Genomic DNA, 18,253 nt, shown 5'->3' on the forward strand with positions numbered 1-18,253 from the left:
TTGCAAAGGACACGTCACTACACTGCAAAGGAAAGGGAGGGCCATGGCGGAGTGACAGCCGGAAAACCAATCAAATCTTTAGGGAAGTCAGCGTGGCTTGATGCTCAGCCAATAAGCGCGCGCGCATGATGCGGAAGGGGTGGAGCTTACGCCATGGTAATTCACATCTGTGTGAAGTGTACGAGTAGCTAGAGCGGAGCTGGTGAGTTCTTGCTTATTGTTTGGAATTAAAAGGGTTCCTAATTAAAATGAAAATTGCTGCGTGTTTGTTTTGTGTCCGTCCATGTATTCTGAACTAACTATGATGTTTGTGTGAGAATTAGCGCGTAGCGACGGCTTTCTTTAAGCTAGCTAGCTAGCCTCGTTAGCAGTTTTTTTTTTTTCAATAAAGGAAATGTGAAGCAGAACCACTCCGCTGGCTATTGCTTTTTAGACCACATGTTTGAATTAAACGTATATATTGATTTATTTTTATTTTGTTTAATTTGTAATGCAGTTGTAGATTTCACTATTTTTCAAGTATTTACTAGCTGTTGTAAAGAAGGGTAGTCTGGGGTCGCTCTAACCAATAGGAGAGGGAAAAAAGATTTCCTAAAATTATTCATTTAAGATTTGATATTGTTTTTTCAATGCAAACTCGACGTGTATGAGCACAGATGTGCACTGGCCTGAGTGGCAGCTTCCTGGTTCATTTCGCCATATGCAATGCGTGGCTGCACTGGGTTGGATTCAATGAAGTTCAAGTACAAATGTTGTTCTTTTGTGTTTTAAATCCTAAATAACAAAGCTAAAACATGGAAGAAAATGATTTATTATTTTTTTTAGATACATTGGGCAGCTAGCATTGATCAAAGTTGGTTTACTATATAAGTTGACATGTGTTGAAAACCCCCCATTTGAATGTTTTTCTGATTTGGTTTCTGGTTGTCCTGTTAGGTGTCTACTCGGCATAATGACCAAGCTGGGTTTCCTACGTTTGTCCTATGAGAAGCAGGACACGCTGTTGAAGCTGCTCATCCTGTCTATGGCTGCAGTTCTCTGTGAGTTCTCTAGGTTTTATTTTATTTTATTTTTTTTTTTGCTGGATTATTCTCTCATTGATAATAACCATGCTTGGAATGAATATGCTTTGTTTTTTTTTCCCTTCTAATCAGCATTTTCTACCCGACTTTTTTCCGTGCTGAGATTTGAAAGTGTCATCCATGAGTTCGACCCGTAAGGACTTTATTTTTTAAATCATGAGTATGAGAAGGTGTCCCTTTCTCACTTAATTTTCTTTCCAAAATAGGTATTTCAACTACAGGACCACCCGTTTTCTGGCTGAAGAAGGATTTTACAAATTTCACAACTGGTTTGATGACAGGGCATGGTATCCTCTGGGAAGAATCATAGGCGGCACCATTTATCCAGGTAGAATTTCTGAACTTGTTTGTTCTATTTTGTGTTATTCTTAAAATACAAAAGTAAAGCATTTCGAATTTAGATACGCCACTTAGTGAGATTCTTTCATCTCTTTTTCAGGACTCATGGTCACTTCTGCTGTGCTGTACCACGTCCTCCATTTTTTCCACGTCACCATTAACATCCGAAATGTCTGTGTTTTTCTGGCGCCCCTTTTCTCCTCCTTTACTGTCGTCGTCACTTATCACCTCACCAAAGAGTTGAAGGTAAGTGTTTCTTCTGCTTTTAAATGTTTTGTTTAAACTTTCACAAGCAGGAGCTGTGATTGGTGAACCAATAATTTGTAGGGGTGTAATGGATCACGGGCCACGGTTTTAGGGTCACGGTTCGGATCATTTTTTGGATCAGTAATACATTAAAAAAAAACAAGGTAAAAGCCTAAAACAATTTTTTGGAAAAGCTTTAAAACAAATATTTATTAATGTTAGCTCATTGAGCCCTATTTATAAAAACAAAGCATTTTTAAACTTTTAACACAAACAAAATGCTAAAACATGTAGTTTCTAATCACATTTACGTGTCTTTAGACCAAATCTACAAAAACTGAGAAGAAAGGATTGCTTAAAAATAGTGTTCAAAATACCAAATCTATCTGTAGTACCCCTTAAAATGCTGATGTCCACATAAATTGTAAATAAATCAGTTAAAATGAAACTTAAATTATTTTGGGGTATTAATTGTTTAATTGAAACTAACACTGGGACCATTTAAACATTTTTTCTAATTTTTATCCATAAAAGATTGCCCTTTTCCTGGCGATTTATGATCCCTCTCGCTTGCCGTACTGTGGAGATGCTCAGACTTTCTGGCTTCTCGTGATGTTGAGGAATAATGGCTGTAATCTGAGCTCCTCACCCTATCTCTAAAGGTACATCCACGCCGGGTGCTGCGACTAGTGTTCAAGCGGCCACTCTCAATGAAAAGTCTATGCTAACATACATATGCAAATTTGACATTTATTGATCGATTCCACCAGTTGAACTTCTGACTGCTAAATTACGAAACAACTGAATGTCGACCAACCAGGGACTCTGATTTGGTGGTTTCCTTTTCAAAAAACAGAAGTGCAAACTGTTGTAAACATGATTACAATGGAAAAATGTATAAATGTTTGTGTTGGTCAATTATTTGACATTAAGTCTTTTATATATTGGAATAGAGATGTGAAAGAAAAAGCCTGGAGCAAAATTTGAGGGATCTGCACCACTTTGACTTTTCATGTTATTTTATAGTTAAAATGATTCTTAATTATGTATTAATTAAAGGGGTCATCTATAATAAAGAGTTGTGGATTTCTTTCAGTTTTGCCTTGGCTAGCTTATGAACAATTCTGTTTCTGAAAAGTAATTCTATGTGTTCTAGGATGCAGGTGCTGGTCTGTTGGCGGCTGCCATGATTGCCGTGGTGCCCGGCTATATTTCCCGCTCTGTCGCTGGTTCCTATGATAATGAAGGTATTGATACTGCCAACTCATTTTTAAGAACAGGACTTCATTTAATTTGAGTCCATCCATCTACAATCACACACCCATACACACATAGGACAATTCAGTCATCAAGTCACCTATGAAGGAGGGAGAGCATGCAAATGGACTTGACACAGAAATGTCCCAGAGGGACTCGAACATGGGCTTTCTTGGTGTGAGGCGCGAGCACGCTAACCACTGCCCCACTGTGTAGTTGTTGTTTTCTTTTTGGCAATTCATTTTACACTCTTTACGTTACTTGTATAACTTGGAGTCTTTTGATTGAGTTTTAAACTGGATTCACATTGAACCTAATTCCCACATCAGAGGTACAGTTTCAATCTTAAGTCAATGTACAGGCTGCTGCACAGTTTGAGCTTTAGGAATGGTGCGTCGGTCTGGCAGTAGTGCGTTTTGGGCATCATGACGCATATAGAGGGGGAAAAAAAATCTGAATTTTGGCAAGGTTGATGCCGATCAGTGAGTGGAGAACAAATCTAATGTAGATGATCGATGCAAATCCTGAACTTTTCTTAACCTGTGATATTCCTTTTGGGGCTCCGGAGTTCTTTCCAGCTATTGTTGGATGAAGGCGTAGTACACCCTGGACAGGTTGCCAGTCTGCAGGTGCAGCATGGGGAAGCGGCCTGCTTGGGCCTCCGGAACCTTATGATATTTTCATTGATGCAATACTAAAAAAGATCCTCTGATTTTATTCCTAATTTTATTTTTCCGTTCTCGGACTAATGCAGGACAGCAAGTCTTTAAACTTGGTCACAGAAACACAGGGGAAGTGGCCATTGTTCAGACGCAGCTCCCACAGCAGGAGTGAACCTCTCTAAATGATCTCATCAACCCAGACATAGAAACATGTTTACTAATGCTTTTGTAGAGCTCTGTAACTGTGCTATCCAGGCATGTTTACATTAAAAGTGGGCTCATCTAGAACCCTACAAGACAGTGTACTGTACTTTTATTTTCAAGGATTTTTTTATCTTCTCTGGTGTCCATGACAGATATAAAATCCTGTCCACCTTTGTCATGGGAGAGATCACACATTAATGTAAGGGTGGGTCATCTGGACCCCATAAGAGAGCACGAGGGTTATAATAAATAAATCTGATAGCTAAACATCATCTGTGTCTTCTATCCATTGTAAATGAGATATACACAGACAACACTTCATGTAGCGATCAGACTAAGAACATTTGGTAGTAGCTTCTCCCCCAGGCGTCTGGGGTGTCGAGCTTATTTATGCATTTTTTGGGGATCGGCATTTACGCACAAATCCCATTTGGTGTGGAGGCAGCTTGAAAGTCTGGGTTACTTGTCCTGGGAAAAAGTTCCTAAATTTCTAAATTGTTTCTTACTCTTTCCTGCTCAGGTATTGCCATTTTCTGCATGTTGTTGACTTACTACATGTGGATCAAAGCCGTCAAGACAGGATCAGTGTACTGGTCATCCATGTGTGGGCTGGCATACTTCTACATGGTGAGGAAGCCAAAGAGCATGCCCCGTTTAAAGTAATTCAAGTTAACGACTGTGTGTCTGTCTTCCGGGTCAGGTTTCCTCCTGGGGTGGCTATGTGTTCCTGATCAACCTGATTCCCCTCCACGTCCTGGTTCTGATGCTCACAGGCCGGTTTTCCCACCGAATATATGTAGCTTACTGCACAGTTTACTGCCTGGGCACCATCCTCTCTATGCAGATTTCTTTTGTTGGATTCCAGGTAATCAACATTTTTAATAAAAGATTGTGTGAAAAGAGTAACTTCTTCTTGTGACTTTAACCTCTCGTCTCTTCCCTTATGTCAGCCGGTGCAGTCATCGGAGCACATGGCAGCCTTTGGCGTGTTCGGCCTTTGCCAAATCCACGCGTTTGTGGATTATCTGCGCAGCAAACTCAACACCCATCAGTTTGAGGTGCTTTTTAAAAGCGTCATCTCACTGGTAGGCATCGTCCTGCTGTCTGCGGGTGCTGTTCTCATGGTGACCGGTAAGACAATCGTTACGGTTAGAACACATCTTCAGTTTTTTCCTCATCCTCATTAACCCAACGTTTTAATCTTTCAGGTAAAATCTCTCCATGGACCGGTCGTTTCTACTCGTTGTTGGACCCCTCTTATGCCAAAAACAACATTCCTATCATTGCTTCTGTCTCAGAGCACCAGCCCACAACCTGGTCCTCTTACTATTTTGACCTTCAGCTGCTTGTCTTCATGTTCCCTGGTGAGTGGATGACAGAAAAAGACAACAGTGTCGAGTCTAATCCCTCCATTCTTTTGTCTTAACTTCTTTCTATATCTTCAGTTGGACTTTACTACTGCTTTAACAACCTGTCTGATGCCAGGATCTTCATCATCATGTATGGAGTCACCAGCATGTACTTCTCAGCTGTCATGGTATGATGAGTTCTGTCCTATTTTTGGTTTGGTCTGGTACTTAAGAATGTCAGGATGTATAAAACAAATGTAAGATTTTTATGTAAGCTGAACCCCGAAGAGGCCATTATCTCAAACCTTCTTGAGAGGAAATGTGAAGCAAATTGTCTGCACTCATTTTGTTATGGATGTAGAAATAGTGACCAAACCGAGTTAAATGCTGCTGTTGAGCTTTTTGGAGCACATCTAAGGGTTACAGTTTTAAGAGTTGGCTTTACTAAGATCCTCAACAAGAAATGCATCAAATAAATTGTACATCCTGTTTAGAAGTTGCAAGTTATCATGGTTGCTTGCGTAACTGATAACAAGACAAACAAAAAGCCAAATGTATAAAACATGCATTTTTTTGTGAAAGAGAGTTAAAAATACATGATCTTTAATGTTGTACACCTTTCAGCAAGCGTGTGCCAGTCCTGCAGCCAGCCAGCTGAGACATTCAGACAATATTTAAATATGCAGTTGTTAAAGCAAGAACCCCAGATAAGATCAAAATGAAACTGGTAAGATGAGAGTTGAAGAACGGAAGAACATTTTCTTGTGATTAGGAAAGGCAAATAAACGGTGGAGAGTTGATAGAACAGATAACTGGACTGATTGGGAATGCCCTACAGCTTTAAGTTTATATTACTCCAAAAAAATGCTCAGGTTAGCAGGAATTTGATTACTTCAATTAAATATTCCTCAAACAGTCTGGTATCTAACAAATTGTCAAAATACAAGGTTGTTGTCCAAAAATGAGTCCAAAAATGACTTGGCTCTCTGGGACATTCATGTAATAAAACCTAAATGTTCATGTTTACCTTTTTATTTTTAACAATTATGGTGAAAAGATTCCAGAATGACACCAATATTTATTTCCACAAAACTTCAGAATTTTTCTGTTTTTTCGGCTGACGTTTCTATTCTCTACTGAAATATAATCAAAAGCATTTTATAATTGGCAAAAGCTTGTTGTGACGATCACACAGAGCTCATGGACTGATTACAGTGTTGACCCTACTTTACTTGACCTCAGCAATTCTCCCTGGCAGGCTGTCGGTCAACGTCTGGACCAATCCTGACTGATGGCAGGCCACTGTTGCATAATCAATACTTGGGAGTTTGTTAGATTTTGTTGAGCCACCTGCCTCTTGACAATTGACCTCAAGTTTTTAAGGGGATTAAGATCTGGGGAGTTTCCTGGTCATGGATCCAAAGGTTTTTGGATAATACTTTTGCAATATTTCAAGGTGCTGCGTCAAATAACTGTAGAAGCCAATATCCAGATTTCTAATAGGTAAACTGAAAAGAAAAAAATGTTGATGAAATGAAACTAAAAGGATGATTGCAGCAAGCGATTTTGAGTCATTCATTGATGCCTTCACAGGTGCGTCTGATGCTGGTCCTTGCGCCCGTCATGTGCATCCTGTCAGGGATAGGTGTGTCTCAGGTCCTGACGACGTACATGAAGAACTTGGATGTCAGCCGACCCGACAGGAAATCAAAGAAACAACTGGATTCTACCTACCCCATCAAAAACGAGGTACGGATAAGATGTAACAGATTTTCAGTCCATTGCTGCAAATTCACCTAATTGTGATTTCAATGTTAAAAACACAAATCACATTTCAGTGTGAACGCAGCTTTAGAGTTCAGTTCTATGAGGATGGTGGATTTTTGACTCTCCATAGAATCATATTGCCGGTGTTCTTTGTATTTTTTTATCCCTATGATTTGATTTCAAACACTTTGAATTTCATGCTTCTAGTTGAGCAGCTGCCTTTAATTGAACTTCAAACAAATTTGAATCTTCAGATTTCCTTTCTACTGTATATTAATGATGAACAGTGGAGTGTTACTGTAACGTTTGTTCTTTTGACCCACCAGGTTGCCAGTGGGATGATTCTGGTCATGGCTTTCTTCCTCATCACATATACCTTCCACTCTACCTGGGTGACCAGTGAAGCCTACTCTTCACCTTCAATTGTCCTGTCTGCCCGTGGAGGTGATGGTAGTCGCATCATCTTCGATGACTTCAGAGAGGCCTACTACTGGCTCCGCCACAACACTCCTGAGGTGAGGCACAAAACACAACAGGCTTCACAAAACAAAGTTGCAACAATTGTAGTCGGCACTTAATATTTAGCTTTTTTTTTGTGTAACATCTATCTCCTGTGGTTACAGGATGCCAAAGTCATGTCATGGTGGGATTACGGCTATCAGATAACAGCCATGGCAAATCGAACTATTCTAGTGGACAACAACACATGGAACAACACGCATATCTCTAGAGTTGGACAGGTAAGCAGACATCTATTAGAGACATATTTTATTAGGAGACAACATTTGGACTCAACTCTAGCATCTCCTCAGGCCATGGCATCAACGGAGGAGAGAGCCTATGAGATCATGAGGGAGCTGGATGTCAGTTATGTTCTAGTCATCTTTGGAGGACTCACTGGCTACTCTTCAGATGGTATGTCTACAATTATTTCTTTATGCTGCTTGTCAAAGAAGCTTTGAGAACCCACTCCGATGGAAATCGTGCTTTTGTTCTTGTGGCATTTTTCTCATGATGAAGGACATCTATACAGAAAGTAAATCTCTGAGTATTTAATTTTTTAAATTTTGATGAATCAGGAGCAGATGGAAGCTTGTAAGTGTGACGTACAAGTTACTACGGCAGGTCACAAGCGCTACTCCATTCTGATGCATCCGCTTGTAGACAAATAGATTCATGTATGTCTTTGTTTTCCCTGGATCTGAATCAAATCTGTACAGCAAGAAAGCTTCAGTACTGCTCTGCATTTTTGTTGCACTGCTAATGTTAGGTAGGATTATGAGGGGCTGTAGGCTAGTGGAAGAGCACGTAAACAGATGGATTATGGGAAGGAGATGGGCTTACTTCCTGCCAACAGTCTCACCCACAACTTAGAGGCAAACGGTTCAATCATACGTAAAAGACCACTGGGAATGCTTTTACAGCAGATCAAAAGATGATCGGAGTGGGACTTTAGGAGAACGTTTCATGGGAATTGATTCAATTGATTCAAGAACCAAATGACCTGAAGACTTTTTTGTACATTGAAATAATGACGCTCCTCTTCATATTACAGATATCAACAAGTTTCTGTGGATGGTCCGCATTGGAGGAAGCACAGAGACGGGCAAACATATCAAAGAACATGACTACTACACTCCCACTGGAGAGTTCAGAGTAGATCGTGAAGGCTCACCTGTGCTTCTCAACTGCCTGATGTACAAGATGTGCTACTACCGCTTTGGACAGGTCTACACAGAGGGCAGTAAGTACTCATCTGATGGATTTATTACTCCTGTCTTTTAATCAAAGACAAAACCAGGTGAAGTTTCTTTTGTAATTTGATGGATGTGTCAAAAGCACAAAGCAAAACTAAATGCATTTAGTCAAAGATGTTCTCCTTCAACTTTCAGTAGAAACTGCATTGTAAAGTTAAAATTAAAATGATCACTTTTGCCCTTTAAAACTACTCCATAACATTAAGTAAATTATGTAGTATTTACTTCCTAATACATTAGCAATAACATTGGTTGGTGTCAATCTTTGAATGTCTTAACTTTTGGCTAAAAATTATTTTTTTTTAATTAAATTTGGCTTTTTTTGGTAATGTAATACTGTGCTACAGGGGTGGAGCTAAAGGGGGACAAGAGGGGCCCAAATGCCCCCCAGTTTTTAAGTCATCAGTACTCTCTGTATTAACAAAGGATAACAAGAGCTTCTTTCACTTTAAATTAAATACAATTTCAAAATATTTGCTTCAATGATAAAATCTTCATATTTTTGATCCTTTCATTCGTAAAGACCTTCCACTGCTGTTCTCATTTGTTACCCTTCCAAAGTCTTCTCTCTCGAGCCCCCTCCCATAAATTGTTCCTCCTCCTCTACTGCTGTACTACAAATTGGAGGTTGGAATTTTTATTTTCCTTAAAAGAGAGTTTTTGGGACACAATGGCTGTTTTTAAAAAAAGATTTTCTATTCTTTTTTTAAGTTCTATTTTAGTAAAAAAAAAAAAAAAAAAAAAAAGCAACTTTAAAAACAATGCAAAAGTGACTTATGAAGGTGTTGACACAGAATGTCCGGTCAGTTGAGAAAACATCTTAGATATCAAATTTCAGGCATTTTTAAAAGCTAATTCTTGTAACCTTCTCTGCAGAAAGACCACCTGGCTACGACAGAGTGAGGAATGCTGAGATTGGTAACAAAGACTTTGAACTGGATGTGTTGGAGGAGGCCTACACAACAGAGCACTGGCTGGTCAGGATATACAAGGTAAACATTTCACTAACCTGTTGCAGCTGTGCCAGTAAAACATTCAAGTTTACTGATATGTTCTTTTCAATCCGTTTTTGTAAAGATTTTGTAACACACCTTTATTCATCTTGTAGGTGAAAGATCTTGACAACCGCGGTCTTTCAAGGACATAAAATCTTCAGATGGCCAAGAGAATACCTTTGAGTGCATGGCACTGAACACTTTCCATGCAGTCTGCAAGAATACCTTTTTTTGGTTGGTTTTTTATCTTTTGGGGTAGACAAATGCCTAATGGATGTCTTTTTCTCTCTCACCAGGAGGCATAATTTGCTAATGTGTAGGGGAAAGCACTGTTCAATTATATGCTTTTGGAGACTGTGTTTTATTTTTTTGCCACAAAATACTCTAAATAAAAAGCTGGTAAATCTGGGAGGAACTTATGTTTACTGTGTTCAAAAGCCTTGAAGTTGAGTCATGCTATCTGGACTTGAAATTTTAAACACCTTCAAGATGACTTCATTTGGATAAATCAATCTACTGTGAGGTGCCGAATGTACAAATTCACTTTATCAAAATAAAAGACAATTTTTACCACATTTAGACATTTCTTTCCATGTGTTACTGCATTAATGTCACATTTTGTCAGTACTTTCAAACGCTACTATTTTGTCACTATGAGACAAGAAAAAAAAGCATGAAACTCTGTGAACCACATGGAGCTGCTGGTTCAGAGATGATCCTCTTTCTGGGTTCTGGCTGACTCTGCCCCATCATAAAATGCTGACTCTGCCTGCATCACAAATAAATGGTCACACTGCATCCGGGCCGACTTCGATGCAGACCCCAAAGTTTTTCTGTAACTTGAAAAGTGCAAGAGGAACTCACACTGCATCCGACTTGTTACACTACAAGTGTAACAGTCAAATATGTACAGCCGGACCGGATGTAGTGTGAGCCTGGGGTTAGTCTCTGTACAGAATGCTGGCTCCGCCTTCAACAAAACATGCTTCCACCTCCGTCACAAAAGGTTCTGAATATGCTGAAGCCACAGACGCCAAACTTTCAGTCTTGACTAATTATTACCCAACTCTCCTACTACAACTACTTTTGGAGAAATTACATTTAAAAAAAAAATCAAATACGATTACAGTATGTTTTCCAATAGTGGCCAGTCTCCAATAAACGCTAGGTGTGCGTTGCTTCAGATGCCTGTCTCTAATGGTGGCAGACTCCCTAATACCCCCATGCTTGGTGGTGTTTGTGTTATAAGTCAGTGTAGCAATGGCCAATAAACTCTGTTTCGATTTAGCGTTTAAACTTTGTGCGGTGTTGTACACCAAAGGACACTGGTGAGAAAAATGTACGACTTTTGGGGTGGATCCTAAATGTATGAGAGAATGCCGCAACCAGATGGGTGATGGTGAGATAACGGATGCAGAAAAAGATCATCATAACATAATACCATATTCTCACCACTTCAATAAATCCTGAAAATCTGGTGTTGTCTACATTTTTTTAATAGAATTTCACTCCAAAATGAACCCATCAATAATCATCACCATTCTGTCTGTGTTGGAATAAATGCCAGTCTCCTATAGAGACGCCTTTCTTTAATAAATGTCGGGCCAGTTATCAAATTTTTTAAAATAAACGCCGGGGCGACTATTGGAAGATAAACGATACATATTTACACTCACGAAGTTCCAAAAATTAGGAAACTTTTTCTCCCAAAAACGTTGTTGTAATGAGACAGTAAGGTGATGGTTAATGATGACTGTGTCAGTGTCCTCAGGGCGTCCTATCGTGAACTGAAAACTAGCTAATCCTCCACGTTCAAGCTACAGGGGAGAGAAGATTCTCTCCAAACGGATTCTCTATTAGCAAAGAGGTGGAGTTTAATAACATGCATAAGGACCTTATGGTCGCATGAAGGTTGGTGAGTGATCATTCAACGTGGAGGTGTTACCTTAGCTGGACCCTAACCGGACTATACTTTTGACCAACAATGGGGATTTTGGTGCTGATTCTCTTTTCCAACCCCACATGAATTCGCTACTGTTAGGTATAGCGGCAGCCAGAACCAGATATCAAACGGGTCAAATCAAGGCCTGGGGGCCGGATCCGGCCCTCCGGATCATTTTATTTTATTGTTATTAATGGCCCAATGTTCTAGAATAATATTCCTGCCTTTTTATTATCCAGAATTATGTCAAACAAATTTAGATTTTAAAGTTTTTAAAATGTCCATTCTGCCAGCTTTTTGGACTATTTTGTCATGACTAAGATTTTTTTCGTCCATTTTGAAGTTTAGCTATTTTTTCAGATACATGCTAGCTATTTTTTAGGCTAATTTGGCATTTACCTAATATTTTAGCTAGCCATCAGCTTCAGCGTTTTCAGCTATTACTTTCAGTGATTTCAGCTATCAATTTCAGCGTTTTTTTTAACTATCAATTTCAGCATCTTCTTCAGCAGCCAATTCAGCTGACAGCATTCACACTGGCATTATTGCAGGTAATGCTATATATCTAGTTCATAATTATGTTAAAAAGTTATGGTTTTAAAGTTTAAATTTTAGTCTTAGTGTGTTCAATAAATGTTTATCTTGTTCGGCCCGCGACCTAAGGTGTGTTTTGGATTTTGGTCCCCTGTGTGATTGAGTTTGACACTCCTGTTCTATAGAAAACAGAGCAGTGGGACAAATGGGGTTTGTTAAAAGGACTAGCATGGAAAATAAAGTAATAGCCAGAATTAGAATTGGTCATACACAACTGAAACATAACCTGTTTATCTTGAGGAAACATATTGATGGTTGCAGTGGATTTTGCATTGACAAGGAAACAATTGAACGTAAGTTGTTAAATTGCAGGAAATACCACAATCAAACAGTAGTATTACTGAGTCAACTTGAAGGACAAAACATAACCCAGGAATAGAAGAAATTTAAGGAATATGCTCAGTGACTTTTATCGAGATTTCTAAGGAATACAAAACTGTTGTGAGGCAGGTGCATCTCAATTCCCACCCCCGTCCGGTAGGTGGCGGTAAAGGCACCAAAAAGTTGAGCGCCGACCGCCGTAAAGCCAAAGAAGAAGAAAAAGAAGAAGAAGAAGAAGAAGAAGAAGATTGTGTTGTTCGCTCCCGTTTTTGAAATATTTGTCGTTAATGCTGAGTACTTCTTACGGAGCATGCTGAACCGCTGCGTTGTGCTGGCCTGCCCCAGCGGCAAAACAGACTCCCAGCCCGTGTTCCGGTTCCCTCATGACCCAGAAAGGTAACGAATGCTGCGCCGCGGCCTCACCGCGATGAGTTTTTGCTTTCTGCCATTGTTTACAGACACTTTAGTTTGGAGTTTCCTAAGTAATTGGGTTTCTTGCTCAACTCAATGATGTTCACGCTTTAAAAAAGTAAAAATGTTTGTCCTGATATATCTGTGCACAACTTTCTATATAGAACGGGGTTCAAAAGCTGGCGCCATTACGCGATTATTACGGTAAATATGGCTTCCATATTAATGTAGTGACGTCATTTAAATTAAACTACTTTTTTTGTTAATCTCTTTGGATTCTACCCCTGGCATTTTAATTTTTTTTACTTTATTCTTGCGCTATTTATATTTATTTATTTTTATTTAATAGTTTATGTTTGTATACACGCACGTGGCTATTTTGCACTTTTTTCTGTATTGAAATTTATGCTAGCAATAAAGTTATGAGTGGAGACTGAGGAAAAACTATGTATAAAAATTTGTGGTATTCCTAGTATTAATATTAACAATTCTTAACGTTTTTGTGTTCATTTTTGGGGATAAAATATTATTATTAAAACTCTACAGCTGTTGAAAGGGAAATAATTATTCTGACCTCCTGTTTCTAACTTTTCTGTCTGAAAAGGCTCAGTACTCTGAGTGAAAAAAACGGGACCAAAACGGCTACCGTAGCCAGGCATTATGTGATGTAAACAGATAAAGAAAAGGCGGAGTCAAACTAAAACAAAGATGAGTCACAGAAACTCTCTGAAATTTTGTGGGATGAATGCAGGCTCAACAAAACAACCTCTAACGTGATACACATAGCTTCTTACACCGCTTTCCCGATAATCTGTGCCTGAATTCAAATTCTTCCCTTCTCCCTACATTTTAGCCATCCAAAGTTTAAATTGAAATGTAAATCATTACTTGCATTTAAATGTAAACTTCTGTGCTTCAGAGCGCACCCACCAAAAGGCTTTTTCTTCATGGCACAGCGCTACGTGATGGAGGAATACATAACTTGAAGTCCCTTCGTTCCACCTTTAAGAAAACTATTTTGGACACCCTTTTCCTTCAAATGCCCCTTCAATTGGAGCGATGTTATCTGAATGTTTTGCCTGAGTTACTCATGAAGGCTGCAGATCTCTGGTCTATGCAAGAAGAGGTTCATGGATTTAGTGAAAGGAGGACATGAGGGTGGTTCATGAACTGAGACAATTTCAACTACAGCTTGCAAAAACATCTAAATGTCTGTATTTGAGGTTATGTTTAGGTTTATAGGTACAAAATTGTACAATTTTTGTGAAATGCTGCTCATTTTACCACATAAAAAAAGTTTGCATATATATTTTTCAGGTCCAGGAGGTGGGCTGAAAAATGCCAAAGTGACAAACTCATTGACAAATCACCTGAGCAGTTGTACAGATACTACAGGATCTGCAAAAAACATTTTGAGACCTCTGCGTTTGATGGTGTAAGTCCTCATCTGAACTTGTTACTGTTTTAGAAAATGAATGCTACCGTCTGTTTTTGGGGGGGAGCTTTAAACATATTTTGTTTTGCTGTATTGATTTAGGAACAGGTTATGACCAGCCATGACATTTCTGCTGTATGTCTTCTTTGGTTCTAACATCACGTTTAGCCTGTCTTTTAGACTGTTCATGCTTCGGTTACAGGATGCCGATGATGCGGTCTTGAAGCCAGACGCTGTACCGACTGTTTTTGATACATCAACTCCATCTCAAAGCAGCCAGCTGAAGCGCAGCAAAGACACGGTGGGTAAATGAGATTAGAATGAGATGGTTGTTTAGCTTCTGACCAGATGGATTTAAAGAAGAAAAAAACTGACTGTCCTAAATATTCCCAGTGCTCTTTTAATTATGATTATGGCGTTTTTAGACAAAATTAAAAAAAATCTGACGTGTTCTAGGACGTAGTTTCTGTAGAGCAGCAGCAGTTCATTAGAGTTTTAAGTTGTGGGTGGAACTGTTGGTGCAGAGTAATGGTGCATTCAGTTTAGTCAATGTTCAATGTAAAGACGCAATCTGACCATAGACTGTATAATTAAGAACTGTTGACGTCACCCATAGAAAATGTCTGACCTCCGGCCCTCGTGAAATCAGGCCAGAGTCTTCTCCGTCACTTCCTGATACGTCTACCGCCATATTGCCACCCCTCGACGGCGATACGTCTGAGTCACAATTTTAGGGGAACTTCTGTCACCAATCATGACTGAGCTTGTTGGAACTTCTCACCCCTCCCACTGAAAGCGAGCTCAGGAGAATCTGTCAATCAAACGTTTGAGGGGTCAGCGGGCACCACATACTTTTACTGAGGCATCTGATTCGTTAGTTTATAACTTTAATAACTTGTGATAAAGAAAAATATATCCTAAAAAATAGGATTAGAAAGAACATTTAAGAAGAAGCATCAGAGCAAGAATTGTTATTCTGACAAATAAAGTGACTGAGTAATAATTGTCTTAATGGAAGTCTATGGGATTTTGGCCTTGCAACTACTTCCTGTTTGGAACACGAGAGGGGAGTGGTTGCTACGTCCATTGATTATACAGTCAATGGATCTGACGCGGCGTGGTGGGATGTGGGCATTGGACACGGCGAGGTTGATGCTTCAGTTTATTACCCAAGGTTTCTCAATTTTTTTTTTTCACTTGACTTTTCTGGTAGTTTCTGCATTTCTTTTGGTCACATGGTCATTGCTGTCATTTTTCTTTCTGCAATGGAGCTAGTTTGTCTTTTCAGTTCACATTTAACTCTGAAAAAAGGGAAAAGACTTATTGCTCTCATTCATTTTGTTCACCATCTTACTGAAGGGTTGGTGTTTAGTGAGACTTCATTTAAAACCACTTTTGATTTTACTGCTTTTTCTAGACTAAAGAGAATGAAGAGGAGAAAAGAGGGAAGAAAAGTAAGTCGACATTTTTATCATTTGACTGGCAAATAAAAAAACTCTTTCAAATGTATTACTGATGTTTTATTTTTCTTCAGAGGTGAAAACATTTCATGCAAAGGCGGTTATGGAAGAGGAAGAGCAGACGGTTGTGGAAAAAGATCCGATCATAACGCATCTGGAGCTTCTGCTTGAAATCCTGTTACTCTGCGGACAGCAGGGCATTTCACCGACCGCCTCTACTGGTAAAACTGACGATGACTTGAAGTCAAACAACTTCAATTCATTTCTAAAACACCGCCTGAACTATGGAGAGCAGGAGCAGCATGACGAGTCAAAAACCTTCTGCAGCTCTAAAGAGCTGAATCAGCTGATTGATGTGTGTGAGAAGTACCTGCGCGGTCAGGTGATCGAGGAGGTGAAGCAGAACGGGCTTTTCTCCTTGATTACTGACGATCCGGTGAAGATCTCTGGAGAGTGGTGCCTTCCTGTTTTTGTCCGTTACGTCCACCAATCTGCTGGCCAGCGGGAGACGTTTGTGGGATTCTTGAACTTTAAAGGAGACAAAGACACGATGGTGGACAAGATGCTGTCAGAAATCACTGACCAATGGGGTTTAAATCTGGAACGGTGTATCGGTCAGGCTCACTCTTGCTCAGGGACACACTTCCATCAAATTAAAATGTTCTCTGAAAAACTGAAGGAGAGACATCCCAGAGCAGTTGTAGCCTTCAGATCCACGTGTGGCTTGAACATGTCGCTGGCTAAAAGCATGTCCCTGCCGGGTGTCGGCCTTGTCCTGTCCACCTTGGAGAAGATCGAGTCTTTCTTCTGTCAGTCGCCGTTACTGCAGGTGGAGTTTGAACAAGTTCTTTCCATGTTCTACCCAAACAAAGATAAAGCCAACGAGCTGAAGGAGATCTGCAGAGGTAGCTGGATGAGAGGAGACGATGCATTTGAGGTGGTGTTGGAAATAATCGAGCCGCTGCTGCTTTGTGTGGACAGTGTGCACGACAACGAGGACATGAGGTGGAACGACCAGGCCACGCACAATGCCCTGGAGATCTCCAAAGCAGTAACTGACTTTGAGTTCATCATGACGCTGATAGTGCTGAAGAATGTCTTGACAGTGACTCGGGCTTTTGGGAAAAGCCTTCAAGGGAGTTCAATGGATGCTTACTTGGCTGCAGACAATTTGAAAGGCGTGGTTCAGACCTTAAAGGAAATGTTGGACAACATAGATGTCTATAATGACTGTTGGACAAACGAGGCCCTCACACTGGCCTCCACGATGGAGATCCCGGTCAGGGTTCCCCGGACTTTCCTGAGGAAGCACCTGCCCGACTCCAGAGTCATTCAAATGCACAAATACTTCAAGGAACAGCTGTCCGTTCCTATTGTTAACCACATCATCAGTGAAATGACCCGACTCTTCTGTGAGGACCACATCAAGATTCTGAGATGTTTGTCTCTGATCCCCACGGTCATAGAGCAGTGCAAGTCCTCACAACCCGAAGAGGAGAACTTCCAGATGTTTAGCAACGACATCCCCAACGCGGGCACGCTGTCTGCCGAGCTGCACTGCTGGTGGGTCAAATGGAGCAAGAAGAACAAAGAGCCGTCTCCTTCCAGCTTACATGAAACTCTTCAGCTGCCAGATGTCAAGTTCTTCCCCAACATGCTGGCGGTTCTGAGGTTTGTCAGCATTCTGCCCACCCTGCCCCTGGAGGACCGCTATGATGTTGCTTTCAAACGCTTCAGGATCTACATGGAGAACACGCCTGACAAACTAAAATCCAAGAGTCTGGCGTTTTTGAACATTAGCTTTGATGCTGGCTTTGATCTGGATTCAGTGGTTGACTTGTACATGAAAACCTACAGTGACAAACAGGACTAGTCATGGTCTCTCAAATGATGAATAGAGTTTCTACCCCTCGAGTCTAAATAGTGTTTTTACAGTTTTCTTCATTTATGAGGTGTAAATAAACCTTACTGTGATGTGTAAGTGAAAAAGGTTTCTACATCATTTTTGTCGTGATTCTGATGTTCTAAAATGTAAAACTTTGATCTGTTCAATTAAAAAGAATGAAATGTCTTAATAGTCTTCATGTTTCTTGTGTTTTTTTCTTTTTTGGTCCATTTTTATTTTCATTTTAATATAAAGTTCTGTAAGAAATGAATTCATGTGACAATAGCAAATTTAGGAGTGTTGAGGTTCCATATACAGAACCTTTTCAAACCATATGAATATCATGGAAAAGTGTCTTCATTTTCATAATTCAGTTCAAATAGTTACATTTTCATACAAAACCATTTAAAAGTTTGGGGTCACCCAGTGTATTTTGTGTTTTTCATGAAAAGTTGCACTTTTATTTGCCAAATATAAATAAAAATTAATAGGAAATAAAATCAAGTCATTGACGAGGTTAAATCCATCCATCCATCCATTTTCCTGA

At 39.8% G+C, this 18,253-nt stretch overlaps 2 protein-coding genes across 2 annotated transcripts; both read left to right on the top strand.

Annotated features, from left to right (window-relative positions):
- The first annotated feature begins 85 nt into the window (after positions 1–85).
- stt3a (STT3 oligosaccharyltransferase complex catalytic subunit A) lies at positions 86–10,233 on the top strand. The gene is made up of 18 exons (XM_024261667.2): positions 86–202; positions 937–1,040; positions 1,155–1,215; positions 1,289–1,410; positions 1,522–1,667; positions 2,824–2,914; positions 4,311–4,417; positions 4,491–4,655; positions 4,741–4,921; positions 4,999–5,154; positions 5,236–5,327; positions 6,733–6,888; positions 7,233–7,421; positions 7,530–7,646; positions 7,719–7,821; positions 8,462–8,650; positions 9,540–9,655; positions 9,772–10,233. The coding sequence occupies exons 2-18, from the start codon at positions 953–955 to the stop codon at positions 9,808–9,810; spliced, it is 2,118 nt and encodes a 705-aa protein (XP_024117435.1). The 5' UTR covers positions 86–202; positions 937–952; the 3' UTR covers positions 9,811–10,233.
- A 2,473-nt stretch (positions 10,234–12,706) lies between these two features.
- On the top strand, positions 12,707–17,896 carry LOC112138981 (52 kDa repressor of the inhibitor of the protein kinase). Its single transcript, XM_024261666.2, has 5 exons — positions 12,707–12,911; positions 14,244–14,361; positions 14,564–14,662; positions 15,779–15,815; positions 15,896–17,896. Exons 1-5 carry the CDS (start codon positions 12,826–12,828, stop codon positions 17,692–17,694), a joined length of 2,139 nt encoding a protein of 712 aa, XP_024117434.1. The 5' UTR covers positions 12,707–12,825; the 3' UTR covers positions 17,695–17,896.
- Positions 17,897–18,253: the final 357 nt, after the last annotated feature.

Source organism: Oryzias melastigma, linkage group LG14, assembly GCF_002922805.2.
Source record: "Oryzias melastigma strain HK-1 linkage group LG14, ASM292280v2, whole genome shotgun sequence".
Classification (NCBI taxonomy): Eukaryota; Metazoa; Chordata; class Actinopteri; order Beloniformes; family Adrianichthyidae; genus Oryzias; species Oryzias melastigma.

What these genes read in the sequence shown, in the direction of transcription:
- stt3a (XM_024261667.2), top strand. Translation starts at nt 953, where the DNA reads ATGACCAAGCTGGGTTTCCTACGTTTGTCCTATGAGAAGCAGGACACG. An exon ending in TTTCTTTTGTTGGATTCCAG is followed by an intron (nt 4,656 to 4,740) that starts GTAATCAACATT and finishes CCCTTATGTCAG; the next exon opens with CCGGTGCAGTCATCGGAGCA. An exon ending in CACTGGCTACTCTTCAGATG is followed by an intron (nt 7,822 to 8,461) that starts GTATGTCTACAA and finishes TTCATATTACAG; the next exon opens with ATATCAACAAGTTTCTGTGG.
- LOC112138981 (XM_024261666.2), top strand. Translation starts at nt 12,826, where the DNA reads ATGCTGAACCGCTGCGTTGTGCTGGCCTGCCCCAGCGGCAAAACAGAC. An exon ending in AGACCTCTGCGTTTGATGGT is followed by an intron (nt 14,362 to 14,563) that starts GTAAGTCCTCAT and finishes CTTCGGTTACAG; the next exon opens with GATGCCGATGATGCGGTCTT. An exon ending in GGAGAAAAGAGGGAAGAAAA is followed by an intron (nt 15,816 to 15,895) that starts GTAAGTCGACAT and finishes ATTTTTCTTCAG; the next exon opens with AGGTGAAAACATTTCATGCA.